The following is a 15,189-nucleotide window of genomic DNA, read 5'->3' on the forward strand; positions in this document are numbered from 1 at the left end:
CACACAAAACCAAGTAACATGGTAACAGAGTAATACATTAAAAACTTCTTGAATTATTTTAGATGCTTGAATTATTTGTTCTATTTTCACTTCTGACTGATTTCTCCAAAGACTTACCTCTTTTATCTAATATTTTTCAAGAATTATTTGCCTCCAAGATTAGGGTATGGTGCTAAGAATCACCCAAGATTCTATTCACTATGTTGTACACCTGGAACTAATATAATACTGTATGTCATCTATAATTAAAAATAAAATTAAAAAGGAATTACTCAGGAAGCATGGACGATCAAGAAAGATATATTCTCTGCCTTTTTCATGCAATGTTCACTTCCTTTAATGACTGTCTACATTTGTTTAAGAAAAAATATATTTTACACCTTGTGCTAATACGTTTCTTGAAACTTCAGTATCCCCCCTCTTAGGGGATACTGATGGTCCTTTCTTTGTCCACTTTTCCAATTACCCTCTTTATTTTCTTTACTCATTTCACCCCTAAGTAAGAAGAATAAGATTAAATGACTGCAATTGAGCTTGGCTCCTGGGGAATTCACTGTCTTTCTTGGGCACTCCTTTTCTCTGGCCTTGACCTTGCTCTCTGTGGGCATGGGAGGTAAGAAACCAGAAGGGGGAAAGAAGACACTTGGCCTGCCTCTAGTTAAGAAATTAAAAAAAGATCTATAGATTATATAATAGTATTCTTTCAATATAAATTCCATGATTATGATCATTTTATGGTGGCTATTAAGATAATTTCTTATTTTTAGGAAAATAGGTAGATAAAGAGATAGGTGAGAGTGAGAGATTGAAAAGGATAAAACAAATACAGGAAAATGTTAACACACAGGAAATCTGAGTCACAGGTGCCTGCAATTCTTTGTACTAGCCTTTGAATGTTCCTGTAAGTCTATAGTGATGTAAAAGCAACCCCATACTATTTTACAGTCACTTAAAATGTGGTTTTGCTTTCGATTTTTTATGTAGTGAGGTCAATTTGTTTCACTTAGATTTTTACCTCATCTGGTGTTTTAATTATATAAAACATGTGAAAACTGTAAACAAATGCCATTCAGAGAGGTCTAGCTTTTGTCCTCTCTCCTCATTGCCAACCTCTCCCTTCTTATTGGGAACTACTGGTATTAGTTTGTTTATCCTTCCACTATTTTTTTTTGAAAATAGAAAAACACATATAAATATTCAAAAATTTCACATAACAATATATCCAATAGATATATATATATATAGGTCCTCAATAGCAGTACTTAGAGATTTTTAGGAAGGTTTGTTTTTGCTTTCTTTTTTGAAAAGAGACATTTGTGTGCTGATGGAGAAGATCTATAGAGAGGAAATACTTTCCCAGGAGAGAGAGGGGATGGCATGCAATACACAAGTGGGAACCGGGGTGAGGGGTTGGCCGTGGGGACAGCAAAGAAGGAAGTGTGTGGGGCACTGTAGATGTAGATGAAGGAAGATGAGGAAGTTCTCTTCTGAGCACTTCTATGTTCCATTTACACTGAAATAAAAAGCGAACATCAGGTGGAAGTGGGGAAGGGGAGGAGGATGTTGGCAATTTGAGAAGAGTGAAGGTGTGAAAAAGTATTTTCAAAGGACAGGAGCATGAATTGACTAAGGCGGTCACTCTTAAACCATAACATCAGAATCACACAGATTTTTCTGATTCATAAGGTTTGGGATGAAATCAAGAATGTGCATTTTTAACAAGTTCCTGAGTAATATTGATGCTACTGGTCTGGGAACCATATTTTGAGAACCACCAGACTAAGGAAATATGGCAAGACTGCTGGAGGCACATGGACCCACTTTGTGGTCATATATTTTAAGTAAGACCAATCGGCATGATTGTGGGTTTAAACCTAGCAGTCCTCATTTTAGCTGGCAGGGTTCAACCTGGAATAGGTGGTAAGCCGAATTTAACCAGGGTTGGATTTAGATAAACAGGACAGTGGTATCAGTTAATAGGTGGCACCAAACAAGTATATCCATTTATTTCTTCTTTTTTACTTTTACCTTTTTTTTAAAAATTGAGTTTATTGGGATGACATTGGTTAATAAAATTATATAGGTTCCAGGAGTACAATTCTATTTTATATATATATATATATATACACACACACACACACACACACACACACACACACACATGTATATATATATGTATATATATATTTCATCTGTTTATTATATGGTGTGCTCACCACCCCAAGTCAAATCTCTTTCCACCACCATTTATCCCCCCCCTTTACTTTCTTCTACCTTCTCCCACTCTCTTTTCCTCCATAATCACTATACTGTTGTCTGTGTCCATGAGTTGTTTTTTTTTCTTAATTAATCCCTTCCTCTTTTTTACCCAGCCCACAACCCCTCTCCCCTCTGACTGCAGTCAGTCTGTTCTCTGTATCTATGAGTTTGTTTTTATTTTGTTTACTAGTTTATTTTGTTCATTAGATTCCACATATAAGGGAAATCATATAGTACTAGTCTTTCCCTGACTGGCTTATTTCACTTAGCAGAATACTTTCCAGGTCCATCCATGCTGTCACAAAAAGTTTTATCTTTATATAAATAAAAAGCTAAGATACCAACAAAAGAGAAAAAGGAAGGGTGAGGGGAAAAGGATATATAGGAATGAATAAGAACATAGACATAAAGTAAAAAGTTCAGAATGAACAGGAAAAAGCTCATATAAAGAAAGAACTAGAAGAAGACTATATTCAAATCCGGTCACAGTAGGGCCAGGAAACTGAAGATTAAAAAATACAATTAACATTTTGAAAAGGGATGGCTTTGGTGTGGAAAAATAGCTAACATGGTATAGAAGAAAATATTTATATTTGCTTTTATGAATGCTAACAAATTTCTATTTAGTTAGAAAAAAAATCCTGCCAGGGTCTGAAAAGATATTTGCACACCCTTGTTTTCCACAGCAGTATTCACAATAGCGAAGAGGTGAAAGTAATCCAAATGTCCAGTGACAGGTGAATGGATAAAGAAAATGTGGACAGTCTTAGCTGGATAGCTCTGCTGGTTAAAGCATCAACCCAAAGTGTAGAGGTTGCCAGTTTGGTTCTGGGTCAGGGCACATACAGGAATAGATCGATGTTCCTTGTCTCTTTCTCTCTCCCTTCCTCTCTCTCTAAAATCAATAAAATAAACATTTAAAGAAAAAAAAAACTGGGTGATGTGTGCTCAACATAATCAACAGTTCAAATGCTATAGAAATGTTTGCCTGAGACCTATTACTATTATTGATCAATGTCACCGCATTAAATTTTTAAAATAAAATTATAAAAAAAGAAGAAAAATGTGGGTAGATGATGTGATATTATGTAGCCTTAAAAGAAGGAAGTCCTGTTATATGTGACAACATGGGTGAACTTTGGTGATATTATGCTAAATGAAAAAAGCCAGTCATAAAAGGAAAAATATTGTATAATTCAATTCAAATGATCGTATGCAAAATCAAAGAAAGTAGAAAGGTGGCTGCCAGTGGTGGGAGGGGTGAGGGGGAATTAGTAATTAGTCGGTATATAGTTTTAGTTTTGCAAGATAAAAAAGTTCTAGAGAACTGTTGCACAATATAAATATACTTAACGCTGTACATTTAAAAACCATTTAGATGGTAAAAATTAACATTATGTTTTTTTTTTTTTAAACAACACATACACACAAAATTTTTGCCAGACTAATAGAGTAATCAAACCAGGCCAATGCAGTAATCATCCTCCTTCTCAGAGTTCTCGGTGGGGGCTGTGGTGAGTTAAGAGCTACAAAATGATTTTATTCTAGCAATTTAAAAATATCCTGTGCCATGCATCATATTTATAACAAACTAAACGATCTGGAGAATATGATGTTCAGAAAAGTGTATGCACCCAGAAATAATTAGAATGTTAGCTAAAGCTCAATAAGTTAAATATTATTAAGTGTAAACAAAGCTGCTGAGTAACAATTATGGGGAAAATGAAAACTCACTTTTCTTCATTTTGAATTACAACAAAAAAAAGTGGCATGAAACTTCAGGGCCAGCAATTACATAAATGGACAGGTAGTGGTTAAAAATCAGATTAGGACCAAACCCAAAACTGCAGAATTCTTTCATTATTTTCTTTAAAACATAGGAGATATTTCAATTTGCTTGAGAGAGTTTATCCTGGCGATAAAACAGGGAGAATGCCATCACAAAGCTCATTTAGCTCTAAAATTAGAAGATTGTTTTAGAAAATAAATCCCATGTTTTAAAGGAATACATGAAAATATACTAAAATAATGTACAGATCAAATAGAACTTTAAAAAATTAATGAATAATTCATTACTAAGGTTAGTATCATTCAATACAGGAATGCCATTTTATGTGAATGAATAAACTTCTAAAATGAATCTAGAAAGAAATAAATTAAATGCTTGTGTTTTAAAAGTCCATATAGCACACGGCCACAGAAGTAACCCTAAGTCAACTAAGCTCTACCTTTCTGCAATAGGTCACCAGCAAACCTGATCAAATAATGGTGTTTATCACTGTTTATGGCTTCCTGGTTATCTACCAAATATAGTGCAAATTTTGGACGTTAAAATAAAAAGAAATATTGCTCCCCAAGAACCAGCAACTCTTGTAAACTACAATTTACATTTCAAAGAATTATCCGAAATTTCTTCTCAGTATTGTCACAGCCCAGAACATGCTCTTATGAGCTCCAATAACAGTCGTATTATGTTAAGATTCTTCCTAAATTAAAAAATTAGGAATATTGGCTAGCATTTAATTATACTGATTAAATATTACTTTGCTAAAATTATACACTTTCAGCATATAAAATGAATTAACAGAAAATTAATTTCTAAAAATTATGTGATCAAATATAAAAATTAATGAAGTATTTATTCTATTACAGATAGTGTGACAACAGTTATTATTTTGTGATGTGTGAATTTATATTTTTACTTATGCATCTTTTCCCTCACTATTGTACTTTGTAAATAATAAAATGTTTTCAAGGAAAAAGTCTATATAGCATATTCTGTATCATTTCTTACAAAAAATAGGCAATGCATATTTCTGCTCAAAATTTATAAAAGCTTCTTTATTTTGAGGGATAGAAAAAACTTCCCACAATTGTCAAGGTGAAGGTTTCCACATAAAAGATATAAATAATTGCCTAAAATTAAGTGTTCACTGAGCTTAAAGATAAAGTTGTTACATCATGGTAGGGCTTTTAAATATTTTCACAAGAAGCGTGAGGTTTTCATATTGAAAAAACAAAAGAAAATAAAAAAAAAACAAGCTATCACCATATGCAAATATGAAAAAAAAAGAAGAAAACCTTAACCAACTGCACAAAGGACCGGATGGAGGAAGCCAGCTGACACACGAAGAAGTCTCTGTGCCTAGAGGAGCTTGGGGTTCAGTGTCTTTTACTTCAACAGAGCCTGAACTGTGAGTATTCCTTGATTTCAACTACATAAATGATCCAGTATTTCAGTTAGAATTTGATGTATCTGAATATTAGCAGTGAAGCCTGCTTCATGGTGACCCTTTGCTTTTAGAAACTTGAATAAACTGCTTGAATGATGCCTCTCCCTTGACCTGCTTGTCTTCTTAGTTACTTGATGTCTGTCTTTTAGGACACTGGAGGTTTTGAAACTCATGCTCCCAATATTGTCAAATTGTGTATACTGCATTTTGTATATTGCTATTTAGACTTGCAGATCTACTTGAATCAGTTAAAAGTTATTTTCATATGCAACAGATTTTATTTCCAGTGTATTATAAATGTTCATTAACTTTATTAAGTTATGTTGTCTCCCTAGTTTCAACAATAGTATTTTCTTTATTATATACTGTTATTATTTTATGGTAATTACCAGACCTATTAAACTTTAAGTTTTGTGCTTCAGAAGTAAATAAGGTGTCTATGAGAGAAAAGTTAATGCAAAATAGACTTTAGTTAATTCAACTAACTAAAATTTTAAAAATGGCTTTTTAGACATAGGTAAGTTTATAACAAAACCTAATGTACTACTAACAGTATTATTTCCAAAATAACATGCTTTCAATTTTCATTCTGTATGCAGCAACTAATGCAACTTTTGATGCATGGCCTGAATGAGTCAGTCATTATCATGATTCAGTCAAACCACAAGTGGTTATAGGTTGCAACTGTTACCAAACAGGTATGTACTTTAACATAGCAATGTGAAGTTTTCACAAACACCCTTAAACTGCATTTAAAAAGCTTTTGCTCATTGGAAGCCACAATGGAATCTGTTGGGTTCATGAAGCTCCTACATAAACCAGCTGAAAAATATTGGCAAAGGTAGGGTGGTGGTGGGAGTAGGAACAAGGCAGCACTAACACAGGGTTGCAAACTTCAGGATTTGCCCAGTAACAACATTACAAAATCATTTACCATCTACTATCAGAAAATCATTGTGAGCATTTCAGTATATCACATGAATCATAAGTAATATTCACTGGGAAATTAATTCACCATATAAACACAGTGGTTTGTTTCCTGTCTTCACTGGCCATTCTTAACAAATAAGTAGTTTTAAAAACATCAATAAATGGCCTTAAAAACACAGATAGTGGTTAAATATCAGATTTAACCTTATTGACACATTGTAAACAGGCAAAAAGCAGCCATTAAATTTAAAACAGAATTTAACCTGTAAATTTGTTAATAAATGACTGGACACTAGCTGTCTAATACATGGTTCTAAGTTATGGCTACTACTGCTATTCAAATGAATGTATTACTTTTGCTTTATTTTCTTTAAGCTTGAAAAAGCAAAAGTAGAAAGTTTTATTGGTGATCTTGTCCAACTATTATTTATTTTATTTGCAGATTAGAGCTCAAGGAAATGGTTTCAGGATACGTTTTTTTAAGCTAACAGCTTTCTAAAAACATCTTGACCAAGGCTATCAGGCCTAGAAGTAAGTTAGAGAAGATATGCTCTGAGGAAGTGTTGAATATTCTGAAAAATGATTTGTGGTTCTGTACTCTGTACTTATTACTTGCTATAATGGACACAGCAAATAAAATGTAAAATAAGTAAATAATAAGTAAAGCTAGATGGCATAATCTCGTTAGAATCGCTAATGTGGATAACGTTAAAGGAATCATATCAAACAAAATATTGCTGACAGAACTCAGCATTAATAAAGAAAATACTGATCATAGGTGATTAGGAGGAGAAAGGCTTGGTGAAAAGGATCGTGGGTTTAAAACCTAGACATATCTGAGTCCCAACTTGGGTACCACCATTTAAGATCTGTACGGTCATGGCTCAAGATCATAATCTCTTGTTCTCTCATGACCTCTTCTGTAATACCTACCTCACATGGTTATTATAAGAATTATGTAAATGAAAGATCATAAATGTGCTTAACATACTGCCTGGTACACAGCAAATGCTAAATAAATAGTATTTAATGGTTCAGCTATCTACCTCAAGGGTTCAATTCTGCATGCATGTTAGGATCCCCTGAGGAGCTTTTAAAGGAAACCATTGCCTGCAGCCAATTCCAGACCAATTAAATCAGATCTGGGGATGAAGCTAGGCATTGGTATCTTTATAAAGCCCTCTAGGGGATTCTAATATGCAGCCAGGACTGAGAACCATTGAGAATCTCTTCTACAAATTACACAATTCGTGGTGGTCTGGAAATCTCTGGTGGTAAGACCCTTATTGCCTGGCAAGATAGATTGTTTCATTCTAAAAAAGCATTTCCTTAAAAGAAGGCAACATGTCTCTGCAATTTCTACTCACTGGTTCTTGTTCTGCTTTCTGAAGACACATATAAGATGAAAACCTTTTCTCCACATCCTTGTAAAGTGTTCACATACCAGGCAAAGGTGCCTGTTTCCTTTAACTCACTCCTATGACATCATTTGGGCTTTTATCCCCATTGGCTCTGTGGCCTTTTCTAAGTGTGATGCTGAAGATGAAACACTGCATTCTGGGTGGAACCCTACCTAGCTTGGGACAGAACCAGATTAGCAGCAACAATCTTCATTTAAGACACTCTAGGTCTATGAACTCATCTAAAGAATGGGTTAGTTTTTGTTGCTGCCACATCACACTACTAATATGGCAACTGCAGTCAATTGCAATTGTGGTTCTGTTAAGGCAGCTGAAGCCCTTCATGTACTTGAACGGTGGATTTTAATATATTTACATGTAGACCTTTACAGTTTTCTACTAAATTCCCTCTTTCATTCAACAATTTTTATTGTGCTGAGCAGTTGGTACACAAAGGCAAACAAAATAGGCTTGGTTTCTAATCCGAATGGAGTTTAAAATATAGCATGGGAAAAGAAAAAACAAACAAACATAGTTTTTAAAGTCATTTCAACTATCTAGATGAGCTCTCAAAATCACATCACTTGTGATGCCTAACTCCCTTTCATCAACGGCTATGAGATGTTTCTACCTGAGCCTGGACCAGCTCCCTATGCGACTACACAATGCAGGGCGCTCTACAGGTGCCCCCTCCCCTTCCTGCTAATTTAGGTTGCATTATCAGCTTCATTTTTTGGCAGCCTGCCATTCTTCCTAGATTGCCCTTTTCTCTTAGAATTTCATAACACAAAACAACATGCCTGGAAGTTTCTATCTACTTTATGAAAACTGTCTTCCTGCAGTTGAGGCACATGAAACACTAGACCCCGTTCTCTTGTCTTCCTCCCTCTGTTGCCCTGAAATCCACAAAAATTTGGCTCTTAACCAGGATTACGTAACTTCCTCTTCACCAGTTCCTCTTTCATGGAAACAATTTTAAACTTGAACTTTTTATCAGTACCAAAATTGTTTCTTCTTAATTAAATTATAGGTAGCGTTAAGAAATGCTAAGTTCTTCCATATATATTTTGTATGTGTAAAATGCTAAATCAGTAAATTAATTGCTGTGATTCCAATCCACTTTACATTACAGCATTCAGAGTTTGAATGTACATGCCTACAAAAATGTTTACTGGAAACAGGGTCTCTGTCTTGTTTCATCTTTGTTTCCCAAGCAGTACTCATCTGGGTATGAAATAGTTACTAAAATGAGATTAATCAAAAGCTGTGTAGCCTGACCAGGCAGTGGCACAGTGGATAGAGCATTGGACTGGGATGTGGAGGACCCAGGTCCAAGATCCTGAGGTCGCCAGCTTGAGCGTGGGCTCATCTGGTTTGAGCAAAGCTCACCAGCTTGGACCCAAAGTCGCTGGCTCGAGCAAGGGGTTACTCGGTCTGCTGAAGGCCCACGGTCAAGGCACATATGAGAAGGCAATCAATGAACAACTAAGGTGTCAAAAATGAAAAAACTGATGACTGATGCTTCTCTTCTCTCTCCATTCCTGTCTGTCTGTCGCTATCTATCCCTCTCTCTGACTCTCTCTGTCTCTGCTAAAAAAAAAAAGAAAGAAAAAAGAGGGTGTGTGTGTGTGTGTGTATTTTTAAAGCTACTTTCATCAGGCTCTTCCTTATATGCCAGGGTTAAGTTCTTCACTAGCATTTTGCATGTCTACAAACAAGGAAACTTAGGCTTAGAAAAGATTAAAACCAGAGTTAAGTCTGCTTTTGATAACCTTGGTCTGAATGTCTTTATGTTATACCTATTAAGAGGCTGCTGTAGAGAAAAAGGGCAGACACTTAAGAAAGGCACGAGATGAGACCGGAACGTGCTCTTCATGTCCTCTAGCTCTTTAAGATGACCTCTCAGACTGTGTTATTCACAGCAGGCAATGCCCAGGAAAGGGCCAGTAACACGTAGCATTGCTAACATTCTCCGCTACCACAAACAAGTGGGATTCACACACTACCTTCCAATAAGGTTTTAGTTTAGAATTACCTAAGTCAGGGCATATTTAGGCTGCAGTAGGTTACTTTCAAAATCTTGGATGTAGATCTGTTTTCCTTCTACATTATCACTCTATGCTCTACCTTTCTAGGTCAGGAGACGTTCTGACGTGACTCCTTGGTTGTGTCACCGCTCAACTCAGTTGTTTGGCTGCTTTATTCTCCTGTGCAGGGTTACAAAAGTCTGCCTGATGAGGCAGGTCCTATGTTCCCTGGGTCTTTATATTAACTGCTTGCCTCTGTAGGCAAATGATTTTAGTATGTCCAATTTGGTCCTACGTTAAAAAGGATGACATTTAGGATCCTTTTCTCTATTCCTACCATGGAATGAGAGACTTCCCCAGTTTACCTGTCACATGCCATGTGGCAAACACATGTCAAAAAGAATGAATGCCACATATGAGGGAAGGACTCCAGGCAGGAAGCTGGGTAGCGGCTAGCAGTGGGCCCAGCTCACTTATGGCTGTAACTACCCTTAGGGAAATTGATGCTCATCTTTGAAAAATATGAGCTGTCATTCCTCTTTACCTCCATCTCTATTTCTATAACAACCTGCCTAAACAAAAATAATTTCATATTGCAGTAATTTATTTTAACACAAATAAAACAAGCCTTGAACATATACCACAGCCACAGGAAAGGTTGGAGCAAGATATTCCATAAGATTTTACTATGTTTTTGCTGCTTGTTTTTGATACCATAATGCTGCTACATATATAGTGTAAATACTCAAATGGTGCAAATTTCTTACAATGTCAAAAGAAATCATTTATTATTTATGCTTGGAGTTAAAGTAACTTATTAAAATGGCGAATGACTCAATGTTTGGCATTCTGTTGTAGGAAAAGTCTGAAGGCCTTATAAAAGTTACACATGAGGAACATGTCATTTGGTATCTTCATATTTTGATCCCTACAGAAGATGATGACAAGTCATACCATAACAATGACGACTACTTCAGTCAGCAGCTCACCTTGCTCCTCCCAGGCAGTGTGCTTTATAACTAACCACAGCATCCAACCACCACACAACTTCTCAGGAGCATCGGATTCAACTGCCTGTTCCATGGATGAAAAAGTACTCTCTAGTGTGTTAACAGCATTCTACTCTGTTATTTTCATCATGGGACTGGTTGGCAACATAATTGCTCTCTATGTATTTCTGGGTATTCACCGCAAAAGAAATTCCATTCAGATTTACCTCCTTAATGTAGCCATTGCAGACCTCTTACTAATATTCTGCCTCCCTTTTCGAATAATGTACCACATAAACCAAGACAAGTGGACACTAGGTGTGATTTTCTGCAAGGTTGTGGGAACACTATTTTATATGAACATGTACATTAGTATTATTTTGCTTGGATTCATCAGTTTGGATCGCTACATAAAAATTAATCGGTCTATACAACAAAGGAAGGCAGTAACAACCAAACAAAGTATTTATGTTTGCTGTACAGTATGGACAGTTGCTCTTGCTGGATTTTTAACTATGATTATTTTAACCCTTAAGAAAGGAGGTCACAATTCCACAATGTGTTTCCATTACAGAGATAAACTTAATGCAAAAGGAGAAGCAATTTTTAATTTAGTTCTTGTGGTAATGTTCTGGCTAATTTTCCTACTAATAATTCTTTCATATATTAAGATTGGCAAGAATCTATTGAGGATTTCTAAGAGGAGGTCAAAATTCCCTAATTCTGGCAAATATGCCACAACAGCCCGGAATTCCTTTATTGTGCTTATCATTTTTACGATATGTTTTGTTCCTTATCATGCCTTCCGATTTGTCTATATTTGTGTACAGCTAAATGTGTCATCTTGTTATTGGAAGGAAATCGTTCACAAAACCAATGAGATCATGCTAGTATTCTCATCTTTCAATAGCTGCTTAGATCCAGTCATGTATTTCCTGATGTCTAGTAATATTCGCAAAATAATGTGCCAACTTCTTTCTAGAAGATTTCAAGGGGAATCGAGCAGGAGTGAAAGCACTTCAGAATTTAAACCAGGATACTCCCTTCATGATACGTGTGCTGCAGCTAAAATTCAGACTATTTCTTAAAGCATTTGAGGTAAACATATTAAAAAGACTCTTAATTCCATGAAGAACTAAAGATTACAAAACTCTAGCATTTATAAGGCTCAGATCGTCTCAAAGCTCTTATTTGTGATATTTCATCTGCTTGATTGTAAAATATTTCAAGAAAAAGAAAAGCTTACACTTTACCATAGATTTTAAATCTGTATGTAATTCTTTTAAAAATATATTCTTAAGCTAACATTCTTGACATAGATTATAAAGTTAAGTGAAATTTATGGCTTTAACAACAGAATAATTAAAGAAAATGTCATAGTTTCTCAAGTCACTAAAATAATTACTCAACATTAAGCACCTAGAACTAAAGTGTGTTTAAAAGTAAGTTAAATGATTTGAGGACTGATTAAAAATGTCAGAAAATATGTTGATTGTCACTTAAAAAGCTTGTACATTTGCCACTGTATCCACTGATATCTAAACCTCTATTACAGATGAAATGATAATAAACTAATAAAAAATGAAATCACCTAATATCTATCACTTCCTAGATAAAATGAAAAAAAAAAACCCTTAAATTTTGTGCAGTAAAATCAAACAACAGATGGGTTAAGAATTCAATAGCCTAGCACAAGGATTTAAAACCTAGCCACCTTGAACCAACTCTGATAAAGTTGAAGATGTGCACGCCCTGTACATCTTAAAGAACCTCAAACATGTATACACAAAAACATAGGTAATGATGCTCAGTGAACTGCTGTTCATAATACTAAACAATTGGAAACAACCTAAGTGAATATGGATCAGCAAAGGAATGGAGAACTAAACTGTGGCTTATTCACAAAAAAGTACTGCCAGTATGTCAGTGAAAGGAACTGCAACTGCATGCATCAACAAAATTCTCCAAGACAGTGTTGAATAAAATACAAACAAACTGCAAAAAGGTATGTAACATGTGAAAGCAGTTATGTAAAATACAAAACACATGAAACAGTACCATATTCTTTATGGGTCTATAGTTACACAATAAAATTAAACATGCATGTAATATATACAAGATGGATATCAACTGAAGATTAAAAATAGCTGTATCTGGAGAGATTTTTTTTAAATCTGGAGAGAGTTGAAACAAACATGGCAAAATGTTAATGTCTGTTAAACCTGTGTGGTAGTATGTGGCATTTGTTATATTATTTTTCGTATATCTTCGAGTGTTTGAAATAGTTCATAAAAATTAAGAACATTGTACACTAAAATTAAAAGGAGCAAATTCTGAAATTTTCATGAATGTTCAAAAATAACTGGAGAGTAAGATCTAAGAGAGAGGGATCTTATTCATCACTAAATCAACAGAGTATAATGCCTTGCCTGGCATACAGGAGATCAATACACATTTGTTAAATAATTGAATGAATGCCTGAATGAACAGAAGGATGAATGGAACAGGGAGGAGATGGTGGTGGGGGAAAGAGGTACTTAACAGAATTGAAAAGGGGTATGTTTGGTTTTTTTCCCCCTAGCCCTATCTGGACATAGCTACATAGAACAACATACAATTGTAATAAGGAGATGTCATTAAGGCAACCATTCTTAAATGTTTGGCTGGCATTTGTTCTTTGGTCAGACACAGAATCAGAATGCCATCGACTATTTGAATATGTAAAAGTGTGTTACGACAAACTCCAAGGAACCATTCATAAATTTCTGTCACAGAGTATGAGAATTATTTATAGTCAGAACACTTCTCGAAACTTCAGGTACACCATTGGCTGAGAAATCAATATTGAAGGGTGTGAAAAAAAAGGGTGAAAAAAAAAGTATGAAAAAATTTTGTTAGGGCTGAATTTATTTTCATGATATTTGTCTTGTATACAATTAGTGTACAGTCAGCTCTATTTCGGTAAGCGCACACAATTGGTTGAATAAAGAATAGGTCGATGCAGAACTCTTTAAAAAACAAAAAACATTCAAGAATAAAAATTAAAATTTGCAGAAAAATTAGAGGCAGACAAAATAATAAAATTTATATTAATTGCCTTGCTTTGACAATACTAACAAATATCACTTAATTGAAATCCAGCATTTGTTTATATAAGCTTAAATACTGCTTTTCCCTCATGTTTTCAAAATTAATTTTTTTTGCATTACTGGTAAATATTTCATATCCCTACATGTATCTGTTGTAAACATATAGTTTGAATGATTAAATTACATTGTATATTATTAGTTTTATGATAGTAAAAGAAACAAATATACTCATAGTTCTAGAAGCTATCTCAAAATTTTATTAAGTGAGATGATCTCTATAAAGCCCTGTACAATGGCAGTCTTAAAAAAATTAAAAAGTACACTGAGTCAATTCTTGCTATATTCGTGGTAAGATAAATTTTGATAAAAGTCAACCTGCCTAAAAGTTCATAACAAATTTTGTTTACCAATAGAAGTTTCACTAGTAACATGCCTTAGAGTAACCTGAGTCCTGAGAATGTTTCTAAATTTTTAGAAAAAAAGCATGCTCCTGATACACCAAATTTAAGGCTCTTTATTACACATAACCTTTTATTTATTATTACGCTATTAGTGTATGCAAGCAGGAAACACTGTCCTTGCCTCCCCCAGCCCAGTTTAGTTCCAGAAGCACATAAAAAAAGGAAATTCAGAAGTACTGTATCCTCACTTTCTCCAGAAATAGTTTCTAAGTAACATCTCACATATGCATAGCCAAACAGGGGCAAAATTAAGTGCCTGGCTGTCAGAGTCAGACCTAAATGTTGAGTATTGCTGTTAGTTTTGAAAAAGTACTCCAGGAAGGACTGGGTTTGATGGTGCTTGAATTTCTAAGATCAGGTCACTAGAAAAGAAAATTCTATTCTAGTACGGAAGGTTTTGTTTTCAATTTTTTTAATACATAAATTTTATTAATTTTAATGGGGTGACATCAATAAATCAGGGTACATATTTTCAAAGAAAACATGTCCAGGTTATCTTGTCATTCAATTATGTTGCATACCCATCACCCAAAGTCAGATTGTCCTCCGTCACCTTCTATCTAGTTTTCTGTGCCCCTCCCCTCCTCCCTCTCCCTCCCTCTCATCCCTCCCACTTTCCCCCCCCCCCGTAACCACCACACTCTTGTCCATGTCTCTTAGTCTTGTTTTTATGTCCCACCAATGTATGAAATCATGCAGTTCTTGTTTTTTTCTGATTTACTTATTTCACTCCGTATAATGTTATCAAGATCCCACCATTTTGTTGTAGATGATCCGATGTCATCATTTCTTATGGCTGAG

The 15,189-nt window shown here is 34.9% G+C and overlaps 2 protein-coding genes across 12 annotated transcripts in view; one reads left to right on the forward strand and one right to left on the reverse strand.

Moving 5' to 3' along the window:
* Positions 1-15,189, reverse strand: part of CASK (calcium/calmodulin dependent serine protein kinase) — a 493,794-nt gene that overhangs the window by 196,497 nt on the left and 282,108 nt on the right. The gene's annotated exons all lie outside the window — the stretch shown is intronic.
* GPR34 (G protein-coupled receptor 34) lies at positions 5,364-12,650 on the forward strand. Of its 2 annotated transcripts, XM_066248973.1 has the most exons (4): positions 5,364-5,453; positions 6,092-6,190; positions 6,865-6,953; positions 10,708-12,650. In XM_066248973.1, exon 4 carries the CDS (start codon positions 10,787-10,789, stop codon positions 11,924-11,926), a length of 1,140 nt encoding a protein of 379 aa, XP_066105070.1. In that variant the 5' UTR covers positions 5,364-5,453; positions 6,092-6,190; positions 6,865-6,953; positions 10,708-10,786; the 3' UTR covers positions 11,927-12,650. The 2 variants fall into 2 exon arrangements, with proteins under 2 accessions (XP_066105070.1, XP_066105069.1); XM_066248972.1 differs by lacking the exon at positions 6,865-6,953.

Source organism: Saccopteryx bilineata, chromosome X, assembly GCF_036850765.1.
Source record: "Saccopteryx bilineata isolate mSacBil1 chromosome X, mSacBil1_pri_phased_curated, whole genome shotgun sequence".
Lineage (NCBI taxonomy): Eukaryota > Metazoa > Chordata > Mammalia > Chiroptera > Emballonuridae > Saccopteryx > Saccopteryx bilineata.

Coding starts and splice junctions, on each gene's coding strand:
- GPR34 (XM_066248973.1), top strand. CDS start 10,787: ATGATGACAAGTCATACCATAACAATGACGACTACTTCAGTCAGCAGC.